Below are 16,550 nucleotides of genomic sequence, written 5' to 3'. Positions count from 1 at the left end.
AGAATCCAACAAGTTTTAAGGAATACTATATTATAACAGCTTATCTCTGTTTCTGTCGCAAAAAGCTGTCCTGGAAGTGCATTCTAAAGATATAAACAGAAGAGGGATTTCTATTCCTGATTTCTATTCCGAGGAATATTATATTGTCTGGGACTATTCTCTTTTTGGTCTATTTTATTTTGACGAATCTGCTTCTTCACGACGCCACTAGCTGTTTTGATGCTGGGAACTAAATTTGTTTTGCATTCTTGAACATAGAGAGATAAGGCAGGCTGCTCTGTTTATACTGTGATGTCATCAAGCCTGGAATATTAACCCAATTGTTGCTGAAATAAGAAGTGGTTCTTCTTTATTTTTGTTTTGCTTTGTTTTCGCGGTTTTAAAAATGGCAATCAAGAAAGTGGCTGAGAATCTGGAAGTAACTATGTTTCAGAAAATAATGGATGAGATTGAGATAACGAAACAAACCCTGCGACAGGGTAGTAAGGAGCTGAAAATTGAACTGAGCAAAATGACGCAGGAGCTTAAAGAAATAGGGGATCCTGTGAGAGAGGAGAATGAGATCAGAGATGAGAAAAGAAAAAAATAAAGGGAAGATACAAGCCCTGGAGATTGGAACTAATGTGGAATTGGAAAAAGATCTGGAGTTTATGGATTTTAGAAATAAAATCTACTGTTTGGAATTTAACGTTATCTCTGAAGAAATTAATGAAGATATTAGAGATAAAGTTATCAATGGCTTGGATAATCTTCTGGACTGGAATGACGTGATGGAGTTTGATATAGAGAAAATCTATGGAATTAACTGCAGCCATGTGACAATGGAAAAACTCTCAAGAGATGAGCCAGTGCATTTTGTAAAAAAGAAGAACAGAGATATGACTTTACAACAGTATTTCAGCAACTTATTCAGAATGGATGGCAAGAAAATATTTGGGATAGAGGAAATTCCCATCAGACTCTTATTATATGACTATGGCTACGACAGCAAGATTATTATGGAATACTGATAATGGAAGATTGGACACTGAAATTACTGGACTTAACAGGACTATTGAAGATGGAAGATGGAACTAATAGGGATAATGGAATAATGGCTATTGAAATTATTGAACCTAACAGATTTTGATGAGATGGATTAATCGAAATGTTTATTTGGACTATGGTTATGACAATAAGATTATTATAATTATTAACGAGATGGATTAATTGACATGTTTATTTGGAGAAAAATTGATAGATATATTTCTTAAAGAATTGAAACCTCTCTTTGACTTTTTGTGGAAAGAATAAAGTAATGTTTATGAGATTTGATGATTAATTAAGATAACTACTGGAGGAAAGTGATTTTATAATATGATTTAAGAGACAGGATTGTTATATATTGTAGACCTATAACTGATTTGATCTGTGACAAATGGGAAGTCAATATTTTATTTTTTTTGTTTAATTATTTTTGTTTTGTTTTGTTTTTTGTCTTTGAATGTTTTATGATTTTGTTTTGTTATGTTTTATGAAAATTTGAATAAAAATTATTGTAAAAAAAAAAAAGGAATACTATATTAAAAGTTTGCTACTGTTATCTATTACTTGTGGGTAGATGTAAAGTTTAACTTTATTTTCACCTACACTGGGCTGGATCCAGACAGTCCTGCTCATGGAATGTTCCTACTATAGAAAGGCAGGAAAAGCAATGTTTGCCGATTCCTCCCCACCCCCAGTAATTTCCTGAAATTACTGGAATGGGGATCTTCCAGAAAAATAATGAGGCAGCATGGAGAACTGCAGGGGAAAGGGGGAATCAGCAAAAATTGCCGCCCCATCTTTCCTCCACAGAAGCCTCTGCTGGACCTCAGTCCCATTCACAAACAGAACAAAACCTTCCATTCACAGAAGGACAACTCTGGATCCAACCAATGTGTATTATTATATCATGATACTGATAACCTGAGGGATCTCCGCTCTAAGACAATATCCTAAGAACTAGGTTTAGGTGTATTAACAATCTTGGCTGTACAATATGGGTCAAGGTTTTGGCTGCATGACCACAGAGTTAATCTAAACTAGATATACTAGTACAAAAGTTTAGGATTAAGGTTTATGCATCCTTATTTCTGTGTTGTATAAATAACTTTTGTTGTTGCTATTGTTGTTATATAGCCTGCATATATTTCAGATTGGTATCTTTAAGTATGAAGCAGACTCTGAAAAGAATGACAAAACTTCCACCTAAGTTGTCCTTAGTCCCAGAGAATGGTATGAAGGAACATGACTGGGAGGTCCACCTGATCTTAGGGTGTTCTCTCCTCTCTAGCCACCCCTGGTGTCCCATTGCACTTTCTTGTGGAAAGTCCCCAAATGCCTCCAGAGAGGCTTTTTGGAGAAGGCACAGGTGGGGGGGGGGGGGATGATGCAGAGTCAGGAAACATTTCTTCTGCGAAGTTCACTAACTTATTGTAGGTTCCAAACCAGTGTCTTTAAAATTTGTCTTTTACTGGTCTGAAACAAAAGTTCAAAATGTATTTCAAGATTGTAAAAACAAAACAAAGCACTCAGAACTAATTGTTGCCAATATATAGATGACTGGCCATTTTTAGCTGATGACATTCAATTTGTAATAGTAATAATTATACTTTCATTATTTATATTGCTTATTTCAAATATTCAAAGTGATTCACTGGCCTACCACATAATTGTTACAACAGTCCTTTAAGACACAGATGTAATATTTCTGACTTTTGCAGGTGTAGGGATAGGGCTGATAATAGTGGCCTACTAAGGTCATCTAGAAACAGGAAAGATCTGGTGGGAACTTCCCAACTACACCTTTATATGATACCAGTTGAAATATTCAGAATTTACAGTATTTTTAGAAACTTTTAGATTGTTTCATACTACATCTGAGACTACCTCAGATAGCATACAAAATAGGTTTTTATTTTTTTAAAAGCCTACTCAACAAAATATGTTTTAATGCTTACCAAGTCGAAGACACTGTCGTAAAATTCCACCAGATGACATATTTTTCTCCGACTCAATTTCCGTAAATCCAAGGGAACTTGCAAATATTAATACATCCACAAGACTAATTAATCTTTGGAGGAATGCTACAGAAGCTTCTATTGACAGTCCTTGAGTCGGTTCAATATTTTCCAATTCATGCTGCATAGTGGAACATTAAAGAACTTTTATTTCTGTAGATTTCCCCATTAATTAGATATCATGAATTATACTGAGATAATATCTGATATGTGTATATAGAGAGTGACTGAAATTTCTCACATCACATCACCAGGAATCTAGTAAGACGTAGATATGAGAAATAGAGAAAATGGATTAATACAACAGGTTTGAAAAACAACCACTCATCTGGTCACTGACCTCCAGAGGATCAGGCAGGGAAGCACTTTTAAATGAAGAGCTGGTTCTTTTATGATGTGCTACAACTGACTAACCTACAGGCTAGTCTTTTTTGTTGTTTTTGGGTTAGTAAATTGAACATGGAGGCAAAGGCAAGAAATGATAAAATCAATACAAAGGTCTAAATCATGAAATTGGAAATGTGTGGTTTGTAATTCTAATTTGAGGGGCAGGGACAAACCATAGTTTGTCTATTTGTTGATTTTCAAAGTAATAATTACATCAAAAAAGCCTGATGTAATGGATGTAATTGCTGGATGTAATGAAAATTACGGTTTGCCATGAAAGAAAGGGAATAGAAGTCAGTGAACCCCACTCATAGAATGTTAACCTGTAGCATCAGATAGTTTAGTTACCACGGGCAGAGGACCTTCTTCAAAAGGCTGCCAACCCATTTGTTGGGCAATATAACAATATCACACGCAGAATCTGATGGCCATAGACATTCCCAGGGATGGCAGAACCATGCCAGTTGCTGGCCTAGCTGTGGATGCCAAACACCTGGAGCCCCCTAAGAAGATCCTCCAGGGCAGTAGTTTCCAAACTTTTCCCCCTATGGATCACTTGAAAATTGCTGATGGACCACTTAATGTTTTTTTCCGCCTGTTGTAGCAACTGTAATGTGCTATGCGAGGTGCTGTATGATTTTAAGTTGTTTAATTGTTTCTTTTATTTCTTATACATTGTATTAAAATTTGCATTTCATAGAATTCAAACTGCAAAACAATAAAATGCAATATAAAAAATAAAAAAGCAATAAAATACAATTAAAAATTAACATGGATATTTAATGTAGACATGCCATGGGCCACCTGAATGAAACTCGCGGACCATTAGTGGTCCTTGGACTACAGTATGGGAACCTCTATTCAAGGGAAATTGTGGGGTGCCCCAATCTACTTTCCCCCTAAGGGATAGTACCTGGTCAAAGCAAAAGTAGCAGTTGTTCCAGCAAATGCAATACAGCTTTTCACATGAAGAGGCATAGGCTCGCTACAGGGAATGTGAAAAAACACAACACAAATACCAAGCCACCACAGGCTAACTGGTATGCCAGACAAAAATTCCTTCCTGGAACAGAGACACGTAACCAACAGCTTTGTAGAAAGTGCCTAAACACAGCAAGCATAGCCAGAACACTAAGCAAATGAGTGTTGGGCAAGACGGAAGGCACAATAGTGAAATGATGGGAGAAAGCCGACCATTAAATAGATTGAAGGGCAGACTGAGGTCAACAGCACATAGCCAGGTTGCCCTGTGTGGCCCCACAGACCAGCTCCCCTTGCTCCTCCTAGTACAGCTTGGACATGGGAGTCAGTGTATTCTAATTCAAAGCACATGGAAAAGCACCCTCCCACAAAGAACCGCTTCTACATTAGAAAATGAATTCCTTACTGTAGCAGATGTAGCAGCAGAAAGCAAAGGTAATATTCCACCACAAGCCATAATCATGCTATCCATCACTTGAGAGATGAGATGAATTGTGTTATGTACAAAGATGACATTATCACTGCTATTGACAAAGTCCATTACAGTCTTGGTAGAATGGCTAGCCAAAAAGAAAAACACAATATTAAAAATGTGGAATGAATGTGATTTCAGTCACACTTTTATAAAGTATTTGTTTGTCATTATTATTTAGTTATACCATCCAGAAATCTGTCCTGTAGCCACAAACCAGTATCCTAAACTGTCGATGCACCTTCTTCTTGACCTGAAAATGCCCTTTCCTTATGCTTCTAATCCTCTCCAGAACACAGACTGGCAACTGTGTGTAAGTGTGTGGTGAATAATTATTTATTATTATGAAGTCTGATTATCTACTGCAGCAAAAGACACTGTATAAATCATCAAAGAAGTTTCCCTTGAGATATAAACTAGATCTGAACTCAAGTCTCTTAAGAGGAAACAAATATCTTACAATGGTCTCACGAACTTCCCTTTTTAAGCCAAAAGGATTGTAAAGATAGAAAACATTAAGAAATTAAATCCTGTTTCAACAACTCAACACATTAGATTCCTTCCAGGGAATTGGCCTCTATTATCCCTTCACCATGACACTTACAGCATATATGCTTTACTACAGACAATCTATACATTTTGTAAAAGCAGTCCATTCTATTTGTAAGGCAGCTTGTGAAGTTGAAGAATCTCTGTACTTACAAGGGTTGTACAGAAGGCAAAATTCAACTAAGCAAAGCAACTGGGGGTGAGATAAGCTACAGTTCAGATGTAGTAATCAATTAAAAGCCAGATGATCAATCAACTATTATTTGCTCATAGCCCCAATGACTGGGTACACTCATACATCAGAGTGTACTCAGAATAATATTGTCTACAGTTTTATTTGACAGTTTATCCATTTAAAATATAATTCAACCTATTTCTATAATTAGCAGAGATACAGTTACACAGGCTTTAGTTATGCTGAGAAATCTAATGCCCAAGATTCCATAAAAAACACATTACCTTCTCCACATCTGTACATCCGTCTCTATTGAAAAGAGTAGGTCTGTGAGTAAGCGTTGGTGCATTTGTGACCAACGGAATTCAGGAATACGAAACATGGTAGACCTAGAATCCCTTCTCTGTCCTTCTGGCACAGCTCCTATGCCTTGCCCTGATGAATCTTGTTGCCTAGATGTCTACATAAATAAAACACATTTTAAAATTATGTTGAAATATTTCAGAGGACCTTAGACCTAAATAGATCTAGGTTTAGGAGAACTGTATATATCTCTAAAATGTAAAATTATATGAGATAAAGTAACTAATTCTAGAAGTGAATGAAATTTGAGAGCTACCTTTAAGAAATCCAAATGGCAACTAGCTATATAAATTCTACGCACTACAGAGCAATTGTGCCACCATTTCTGCCAGCCAAGACAAGAATAAGCAGCAGCTAGACCTTACCACATAGGGTGAGTATATTGCTGCTGACTGTGATCTCCCTCCTTTGAGGAAGTATGGTGTAGAATGATGGTTATCCACTGGAAGATGTTTCTGCAGGAGGGAAGCACTTGGGTACATCACTATTTAACTATTAAATCAGTAAGTATCACTGGCCTGGATGCTAAAGGTATAAATGAGTAAGTGATACACATCTTAAGCCAATTCTAGTTTAATTTATTTAAAAAAGGTTACATAGATATTTTGAAGTGACACTTTGGCCACATCCACTGCATACATTTATGCCACTTTAAACAGTCATGGCTCTTCCAAAGAATCCTGGGAAGTGTCATTTGTGAAGGATGCTGAGTATTATAAGGAGACTCCTATTCCCCTGACAGAGCTCCAATGGCCAGAGTGGTTTAACAGTCAGCCCTCTTCCCAAAGAATTCTGGGAATTAAAGTTCTGTGAGGGGAATAACGATCTCCTAACTACTGTCAGCACCCTTCACAAGTTATACTTCCCAGGATTCTTTGGGAGAAGCCATGACTGTTTAAAGTGGAATAAATGCCTGCTGTGGATGTGGCCTTTGTTCTCAACTTCATATTTGCAGTTAATCATCTAATTTTTAAAGTTCTATAGGTTTGTTGGAGTAGCTATTTTTCAATTAAGTGATGGTAGCCATTATGAAACACTGAGAAGAGTATGTCTTTTTTTAAAATTACATAAGTTTATCAAATATCTTAATATTTTGCAATTTGAGTAACATTTTTAGATTAAGTAAACATATAACCTACCTCAGGGATAGACCTAAGAGTTGGATTTACTTCCAGACTTGCACTGGACTTTAGCTCCAATCTTTCAGTATCTGATGCTACACTGGCAACATCCAGTTTGGCTATCTTCTTGTCTGAAACCATCAATGTTTCTGAAGTATGTGGTTGTATATCATCTACCATTGTTTTGGTTTGGAGATCATCAGTATTTTCTTCATCTATATTCACATGTGAATTTGGTTGAGCTTTTGTATTGCTAATTTCAGAAGCACTGATTTCTGGCATAGCATTTGGCTCTTGTTTCATTTCCATTGATGCCTCAGCACCTTTGGATTCTAAAGAAACTGAACCTGGTTCTTTCAATGTAGCAGTATCCTGTTGTATTGCTGGTGATACCTGGATATCAGACACAGTATGATCTTCACTGGGCTTAGAAGCACATTCCTCTGCGGAAAAAGGTTGATTGCTTTCCTCTTTTAAATCAACAAACTCTTCCTCCTCATCCTCCACTTCGGGTGTTAATTTATCTAATATCTCTGGGCTTTCAAGTATCTCTCCCTCAGCATTTTGTGATGGTGATTGTGCATTAATGGTAGCTACCACTGCTTCCTTAAGTTTTGCTTCAATAATTTCAGGTGTGGTTTCTGAACCTTGTTTCGTTGCTTCAGCCTTTAGAGGAAGTTCTAAACAAGATGCTTCATTTAAATCAGGGGATCTCTGAACATTTTCTCTTTCTGTTTGCTTTTCTTCATTCATTTCTGAATTACTTTGTTCTTCAAAATCAGACGGTCTGCCTTCAGCCTTCAGAGTACTGTTTGCTGCATCACCATTCCCAACATCATTTGCCGAAATGCCAGTTTCTTTTATTTCCACATGTTGCTGCCTTCCTGGAATTTCAGCCTCCCTACTTGTACCTGAGATACTTCTAATTAGAGTTGATGGACCAGCACCAGAATCTTCACCTCCTTTCTCTTGATATTCCCTGAACATTTTAGAAAGGCTCTCTTTGTGTATTTCGAAAGTTACCTTTAAAAAAAACGATTTCAGTTTTGTAAATGGTTAAAACTTGTAACTATCCTACATATTCTAGCATCATGTACCCCCCTGCATGGATCGCTTTACTATGTACAAGTTATCACCACATACCACAAGATAACTCAGTCCTGACCCTTATAGTATCAGTATAGACTGAATCACTAAATGTTGTTGTCTAAACATTTGGAACTAAGAGCAGAGATTTCTTTTGATACATGGCTCAAATCTGCATCAGGGTTCTGTCCTAAAACCCATTTTCAGTTTTGAGGACAGCCTTTACACATAAGCTCAGTAATTTAATTCACATTATTACAATAACAAGGTGGAAGAACTGAGCTGCCCTGCCATCATATCTCAGTCAGCCCCACCTCTACTCCCCAAATTGGGGAACACATCTATAAAAGGGAGACTGCTCTACACACATAGGTATCCCTTCATGATGCAGAATACTGTACAATCAGCAGGGCTCCTTACTACAGATGTATTCTCTCCAATGTGTAGACAGGAAGCAAGGTTGATCCCGCTCTCACATGTCATGTGACTGATTTAAGTCACTTAATAGGGTTATAGTGTCTTCAAGAACATACACTTTATTTCCTTCACCAATGTATATTCCTGTTCAACAATACAACTCTGTTGTGGAAACCCGATTCCCATGGGTTCATCCCATGGTGGCTGTACATAGTCCCTGAACCATCCGGCAGGGTCAATTGTATGGCTCCTTAAGACAAAAACATGGAAATTTTGTATAAAGGGCAAATACAACTGGCCGTGTTCGTGTAGCCTAAGGAAGCCTTGTATATGTGCACAAAAGTTAATAGCCTGCTGGAATGTGGCAGAGAAATGCAACCCTCTGCATTTCTATGCTGGGTGTGGAGCAGGGGGCTTCCATCCTCTGTCATCCTATTTGGTTTCTTCACTAGGAGCAGAGAAGAGATGCAGAATGGAACAGAGGAGTGTTCCATCCCTCCTCTGCCAGCCCACTCACTCACTGACATACAGCTCCTTGGAAAACCAGGCAAGTGCTTACATACAAGGCTGGTTAAGGGGCTTTAAATGATAATAATTTCATCAGCATCTGAACTCACTGAAACTAAGCTCCCACAACAGAGATATAAGCTGTGAATGTATGGATTATTACAACACAAGAATTACATGCTTATACTTAGAATATACTAAAGCACAAAGTACTTTCTTAAAGCCAACCAAGCGCACATCATTTTTTACAAATTTGTTATTTTTGTGCTATATGTAATACTACAGTAACAATTCAGATGACATGCAGAAGACATGATAATGTCAATGTAGTATGAAGAAATTCCCTGAGAAGAATTTGAGTTATTCATATTGCATATTCAGTCACCAACATCAAAGAAAATAGATGGGTGAAAGTAAAGTAAAATCTCTTAGGCAGACATCCCTGTCCACAACTGAACATAAGGCAAAGGCTGTTTGTTAAGAAAAAGTGAATCAGTATTTTGCTTCTAGTTGTTATCGTGCGTTCATACTCTTCTGTTTAATTCACTCAATCTTTTCTATGTCAGCAATATATTTTTTCATTCATTCTGACAAAGGTGTGATGAGTTGAAAGATTTATAGCTCAGGTTCTTAAGATTCATTTCCCAAAGAGATGCCTTAAGCCTTGTAGAGTTTTCATCAGCCAACTTGGTATCTGCAGCATTAAATATTCCCTCAGGCAAACTAGTCTCAGGACAGTAAGCTTTGTCAAGGATATTCATGGACACCTTTTCATTCAGTAACACATTACATATTCTTCTCTTGGATCTTGTGACTGCTCAGTGTACAAAAATAGTGACTAGTAACAGGAAAAAAGCACCAGAGTTTTCTTTTTTAAAAATAACTGATTCCTTAGCAAGAGAGTACATGGCATGTAAGTTTTTCCCCCTTTCAGAATACTCAATACATGACAACAGGAGACAAAAACTAACAATAGTCTATCACTAATTAGAATAAATCTGGCTTTGGTGTGTTTTTTTATTTATTAAAAACATTATACCTCACCTTTCCATTAAAAGCTCTCAAGACAAGGCATAGCTATGAAAAAACTATGAAAAAACAGACAGCCTCAAAGAAGATGCCTTGTACAAAATCAGATCATCAGCCTAAATACCCAGTATTGTCTACCCTGACAGGCAGTCACTCCACAAATCAACTTCTTTTATTATTTCACCTGCTCAGACATATATACTGTGAATGGCCTTGTTATAGTTTCTCCATCCATAGACAGGTATACCTCAAGTTAAAAAGATAGTGTTGTCTGTGAGGTCCTCCTAGCTATTTACTGAGCTTCTATAATGCCATGAACAGCTAAAGGAGAAGACACAAAACTTTGACAAGATCTCAAGGATCTGCTTGGGAAAACCTTAATTGTATGGGATCTTGAGCAAGGAGAATAAGGGCTGGGAAATGTGTGGGATCTGGGGCAAGGCACAGAGCCTGGAAGTGATTCTCTAGAGCTCACTTTCTGTGCCCTGCTACTTGAGATGCTGTAACTGGAGGTGCCAAGAATTGACCTTACGTCCTTTTATACACAAAACATGTATTTTGCCAATGAACCATAGCTTATTTCTTAGGATTGACTAGAAGCAGCTGTCTGGCCTGTATCTGGCCTTTTTATATTTCTCTCTAGGTGTGAAGCTGATAATTCACAATTAATTACCAGATATTGCTTTAAATTAGCAAGCTAAAAGGCCATTCATTAATCTTCACCATCATTTGTCTTGGGTTTCAGGCAGGAGCCTTTTCCAATAGTACTTAGCGATGTCAAGGGAATGAGCCAGGGACGTGTTGCATGAAAAGCTTTATGTTCTATGAGGTTCACAGAATAGTTAGTAAAGAATCTGCATCAGGAATGGGGAACTTAGGCCCAGTGCAGATGTCAGTGTCTCATCATGTCTGACCCATTGGGTATACTGACTGAGGCTGATGGAAGTTGCAATCCAGCAACTTCTGGAAAGCCACAGGCTGCCCATCCTTGGCCTACGTAAGCCACTGGTGAAAAAGCTGGTGAAATGCTTTGCAAACAACTACTGGCAAGTTGATTTGAGTTGCCAGAAATTTCCAGGGGCAATTATATTTAGTTCTCTATATGTACAAGAAAAACACTACTCTCCACAATTTATTTGCCCTAATAAGCCGATTCTGTGGCACCAAGATCAGATTGTTGTGACAAAAGCTTTAATGGGCTAGCTCTCATTTCAACAGCTGTCCCTACTTAAGTGAGTTCTAGTTCACATAAGCTTGTGCTACAATGAATCTTTAACAAGTCGTTAAACTCACAACAATTTGAAAGCCGTAATTTTAGCCAAGAGAATTTCACATTTACCTGTGTCTGGCCTTTTTATATTTCTCTCTAGGTGTGAAGCTGATAATTCACAATTAATTACCAGATATTGCTTTAAATTAGCAAGCTAAAAGGCCATTCATTAATCTTCACCATCATTTGATGCCTAATCCATAGCCATTTGCAACATTTGGAAAGCTCCTCTATGCACTACTAGTTAAAGACAGTTGCAAGCTAATAAATACAACATTCCCCTCTGCCATTAATTTTAACTTAATTTGACATTCAGCATTTACTAATTGCTAGACAGGAAGATTAGAATCTACCATACAAAAAGGTTATGGTGACATATTCTACACTAGAATTACAGTACACAATGAAGAGTAGCTATTTATGAAGATTTTGCATTTGTTAGACCCCATATCTTATTCTTATATCACATAACATATAGGATGAGGTCAAGACTCAAGGAGAAAGGAGACTGGACATTCAGCCAAGGAACAGAACACCTTTTTTGTATGTAACAAGGTTTACTGGAAATTAGCTCGTGTGCTGCTAAACTCCAGCAATAAGCTATTCATAATTCCAGAAAATGTTACTATTTTTTATCCTAATGAGAGCTTTATTGACTTGTTTTTCCATCCTCCTAGGAGCAACGCTAACAGTTCAGGCCTGGAAACTCTCCACACCATTCAGAAAACAAATCAACTTTGACTGGAGGCACCAATACCTGCTGATATCAATCCCAGGGAAATGAATCAGTCAAAGAGAAACAGAGGTACCGTACACACAAAAGCCTTTGCACATTCTGGCACCTTCCCCAGCATAACAAATCATTTGGCCCCCATACCAGCAAGCTTCTCACAATACAGATCAAAAGATTGTGTTAAGTCCAAGCCATTTAGTTTAACTGCCAAAACACAAAATGAAGTTATGTTTTTAATATTGTATTAAAATGTTTTAATTGACAAGATTAGGTATTATGACTCATACCATATTGAGACACATTGAAAGTGTGAACTACATTGTTGGTGGAGAATATTTTTCAAGTGTTATAAAACAAATCATGTCCCCCAGTGCTTACATTTTCAGAAATAAATAAGCCACATTTAGAAAGACAGGCAGTTTCCCCACAGTCTTTTGTATTCTCTTTGGTTGCATATTTTGCATAAGTAGTATGTTCTCTTAACAATATACTCTTACCCTATCTTATGCACCAATGCCTTGTACTTTAGGTTTATCTGTGGCGTAGTGGTTAGAGTGTTGGACTACAACCTAGGAGACCAGGGTTCGAATCCCCACACAGCCATGAAGCTCACTGGGTGACCTTGGGCCAGTCAACGCCTCTCAGCCTGTGGACGGCAATGGTAAACCACCTCTGAATACTGCTAACCATGAAAACCGTAAGTCAGGATCGACTTGAAGGCAGTCTATTTCCATTTTCCATATGGGAAAATTAGAATCCAGTTAAATAATGTTAAACCACCATGCCAGTATTCCTAATATTTTATCATTATGATCTCCATACTATTTTGAAGTTTCCACATGGATAACTATTTAGAAATTAACCCCTTCCTCTCCCCCCCAGTTATAGCACAGTACTATAACCAGTGTTTAAAACCATAATTTGAGGACATACGATGGCCTAGTTTGCACATCACAGTAAGCCAAACTATGGCTTCCTGGAGCTGTGGAAACTAGTGGGATTTCAGAGAACCATTCTGCTCCTCCCCATCTTTTTTTACTACTGAGTTGCACTGAGCTAAGCCAAGGTTTGATAATTAGGTCTTACGAAGCCCTAGCAGGGCATGAGAATCACTATGCACAGGATTTCACAAGCACTGGCAATCAGCTGATCATCAGGTATCACAAAGTCCAGTGCAAGCTGATCAGCAGGTCTTCGAAAGAAAGAAAGAAAGAAAGAAAGAAAGAAAGAAAGAAAGAAAGAAAGAAAGAAAGAAAGAAAGAAAGAAAGAAAGAAAGAAAGAAAGAAAGAAAGAAAGAAAGAAAGATTTTGCAATCCACCTTGAGCACTTTAGTGGAAAGACAAAGATTATTAAATAAATAGGGAATAACTAGTGGCTGCCAGGTGACTTGTTAAGATTTTCACCAGGCCTCCGCTCCCAAGGACCAAGTTTGTTGATTGCATGTACTGGAGGTTGGGCCCAAAGGGCAGTTTGGGGATCCTGCTTGTGTACCGCCCGGCCCGCTGCACAGCAGACTCTCTGACCGAGGTGCTGGAGGTGGTCTCGGATGTGCGAGAACTATTAGTGTCGGGGGACTTTAACGTAAATGCTGAGATCACTCTCATCGGAGCCCCTCGGGATTTCCTGGAAACCATGGCTTCCTGGGAACCGCACCTTAGTAACACTGAGCCCACCCATGTAGCCGGTCATGCCCTCGACCTTGTATTTGTCCTGGGAGGGGTGGGGAGTGTTCTGAAGTTGGGGGCTATTTCTTTTACCCCCGTGTCATGGTCAGATCACTATCTGGTGAACTTTGACTTCTCGATGCCACACACCCTCCGCAGGGGTAAAGGACCTATTAGAATGGTCCACCCCAGGCGCCTGATGGATCCGGATGGATTCCTGACTGCGCTGTGGGAATTGGAACCTGCTGAAGGTCACCCAGTCGAAACCCTGGTGATGGAGTGGAATGAGGGAATCACCAGGGCATTAGACCAGGTGGCTCCGAAACGTCCTCTCCCCCTGAACAGAACTCAGACAGCACCGTGGTATACACCCCGGTTGCGAAGTCTGAGACAGGAGGTGAGACGACTAGAACGCCGGTGGCGGAAATCCCGCTCTGAAGATGCTCGGACACAGGTTAGAGCAGCAATAGCTGCCTACCAGGTGGCAATAAAGGCAACAAAGAAAGATTTCTTTGCTGCCTCTATTGCATCCGCAGAGTGCTGTCCCAGGAAGCTGTTCCAAGTGGTCCGAAGCCTGGTCGGTCCAGTTGCTCAGGAACCCTTGGAGCATTCTAAGGCTTCCTGTGACAAATTGGCAAGGCACTTTGCCGATAAAGTCGAACACCTGAAGAACTCGATTCCGTACACTGTGGATGCAGTAGAGGATCCAGAGTTGACCAGTTGCAATCCGGTTCAGTGGGATCGGTTTCGGCCTCTTCCTTCTAAGGATGTGGACAAGGTACTTTCAACGGTGAAGCCTACCACCTGCCTGATTGATCCTTGCCCATCATGGTTCCTTATGAACTGCAAGGAGAAATTGGGCGAAGGGATCAGGGCGGTGGTAAATGCATCCTTGAAGGAGGGTGTAATGCCACCGGCCCTCAAGGAGGCAATTATAAAACCCATCTTAAAAAAGTCCTCCTTGGATCCCCAAGTCTTGAACAACTTTCGCCCCATTTCGAACTTGCCATTTTTGGGCAAGATCATTGAGCGAGTGGTGGCTAGCCAGTTGTCAGCACAATTGGATGAAACGGATTATTTGGATCCATACCAATCGGGTTTCAGAACTGGACATGGTACTGAAACAGCCTTGGTCGCTCTGGTGGATGATATGAGGAGGGCATTAGACAGGGGAGAATTCACCTTTCTTGTCCTCCTGGATCTCTCAGCGGCTTGGTATCCTGTTGGATCGCCTGGAGGGATTGGGAATAGGAGGCACTGTTTTACAGTGGTTCCGTTCCTTTCTCCCTGACAGGCACCAACAGGTAGCATTGGGGGATGAGGTTTCAGACCCTTGGCCCCTCACTTGTGGAGTGCCACAGGGTTCTATCCTCTCTCCCATGCTATTTAACATCTATATAAAACCGCTGGGAGCCATCATCAGGAGTTTTGGGCTGCGGTGTCACCAATATGCTGATGACACGCAGCTCTATCTCTCTTTTAAATCCTCACCGGAGTTGGCTGTGGAGACCTTGTCCAAGTGCCTGGAATCCGTGAGTGGGTGGATGGGAAGGAACAGGCTGAAGCTCAATCCTGATAAAACCGAGGTGCTGCTTGTGGGTGACAGGGGAAGGTTGGATGTTGTTGACCTGGAGCTTAATGGGGTGAGACTTCCCCTAAAAGATCAGGTCCGCAGCCTCTGGATTGTTCTTGATTCCAGGCTGTCCATGGAGGCTCAGATTTCGGCAGTGAGTCGGGCAGCTTGGTATCAACTACACCTCATACGGAGGTTGCAACCCTACCTCCCAATTCATCAGCTCCCACTGGTAGTACATGCCCTGGTCACCTCTCGATTAGACTACTGCAATGCGCTCTACGTGGGGTTACCCTTGAAAACAGTCCGGAAACTACAACTGGTGCAGAATGCGGCGGCTCGGTTGCTTACAAACAGCCGCCGCCGTGATCACATCACCCCAGTGTTATTTCATCTACATTGGCTTCCAGTTGTTTTCTGGGCCCAATTCAAGGTGTTGGTCTTAACCTTTAAATCCCTATACGGTCTCGGCCCAGTTTACCTGAAGGAGCACCTCCAGTACCACCAATTAAGCCGCCCGACTCGATCAGCCACACAGGGCCTTCTCTCAGTCCCACCAACAAAAACATCTAGGTTGGTGGGGACTAGAGAGAGGGCTTTCTCAGTGGCGGCCCCCACTCTCTGGAACTCCCTCCCGTTCGATCTCCGCCATGCCCCTTCCCTGGATACATTTCGCCAAGCCTTAAAAACCTGGCTCTTTGGACAGGCCTTCGGGATCCCCGGGGTGGGCTAATTTTTCCATGATTGTTTTAAATTGTTTATTGATTGCCCTACATTGTTCTATAATGCTGCTATTTAAAATGGTTATGGTTGACTGCATTGTATTTTATTCTGTATTTATATTGTATTTTATCAATTTCAATGTGTACGTTGCCTAGAGTGGCTTCGGCCAGATAGGCGACACAAAAATTAAATTTTACTTTTACTTTTAATGGTTGGCTGTTCCTGACACAAATAACCATAATCAGACCATTAACAAAATCAGAGCAAGAGACTGGCTCAGACTGGTCTATTCCATTACCCTGAAACAATCCTGGCCTGTAGCCCTTGAAGAGGAATGTTTCACAATGAACACAAAACTAGACACAGTTTGAAGGAATATAGGGGGCTGTCTTATTTCTCCATAAGCAGTAGTGTAGTGGCAAATGCACAAGTAAAGGGTCCCTTCATGTTAGTCACAG

At 39.9% G+C, this 16,550-nt stretch overlaps 1 protein-coding gene across 4 annotated transcripts in view; it reads right to left on the bottom strand.

Moving 5' to 3' along the window:
* The window catches only part of LRBA (LPS responsive beige-like anchor protein), a 654,576-nt gene that overhangs the window by 525,594 nt on the left and 112,432 nt on the right, over nt 1-16,550 (bottom strand). For all 4 annotated transcript variants that reach the window (XM_061584671.1, XM_061584674.1, XM_061584673.1 and 1 more), the window contains exons 23-26: nt 7,108-8,112; nt 5,890-6,065; nt 4,816-4,969; nt 2,982-3,162 (exon numbers count right to left, since the gene is read on the bottom strand). In XM_061584671.1, the coding sequence (XP_061440655.1) occupies nt 2,982-3,162; nt 4,816-4,969; nt 5,890-6,065; nt 7,108-8,112 (1,516 nt within the window). The remainder of the gene's footprint in view (nt 1-2,981; nt 3,163-4,815; nt 4,970-5,889; nt 6,066-7,107; nt 8,113-16,550) is intronic.

The sequence above is a fragment of the Rhineura floridana genome, chromosome 9, assembly GCF_030035675.1.
Source record: "Rhineura floridana isolate rRhiFlo1 chromosome 9, rRhiFlo1.hap2, whole genome shotgun sequence".
In the NCBI taxonomy this organism is placed as follows: Eukaryota; Metazoa; Chordata; class Lepidosauria; order Squamata; family Rhineuridae; genus Rhineura; species Rhineura floridana.
This window is presented reverse-complemented; position numbering and strand designations above follow the sequence as displayed.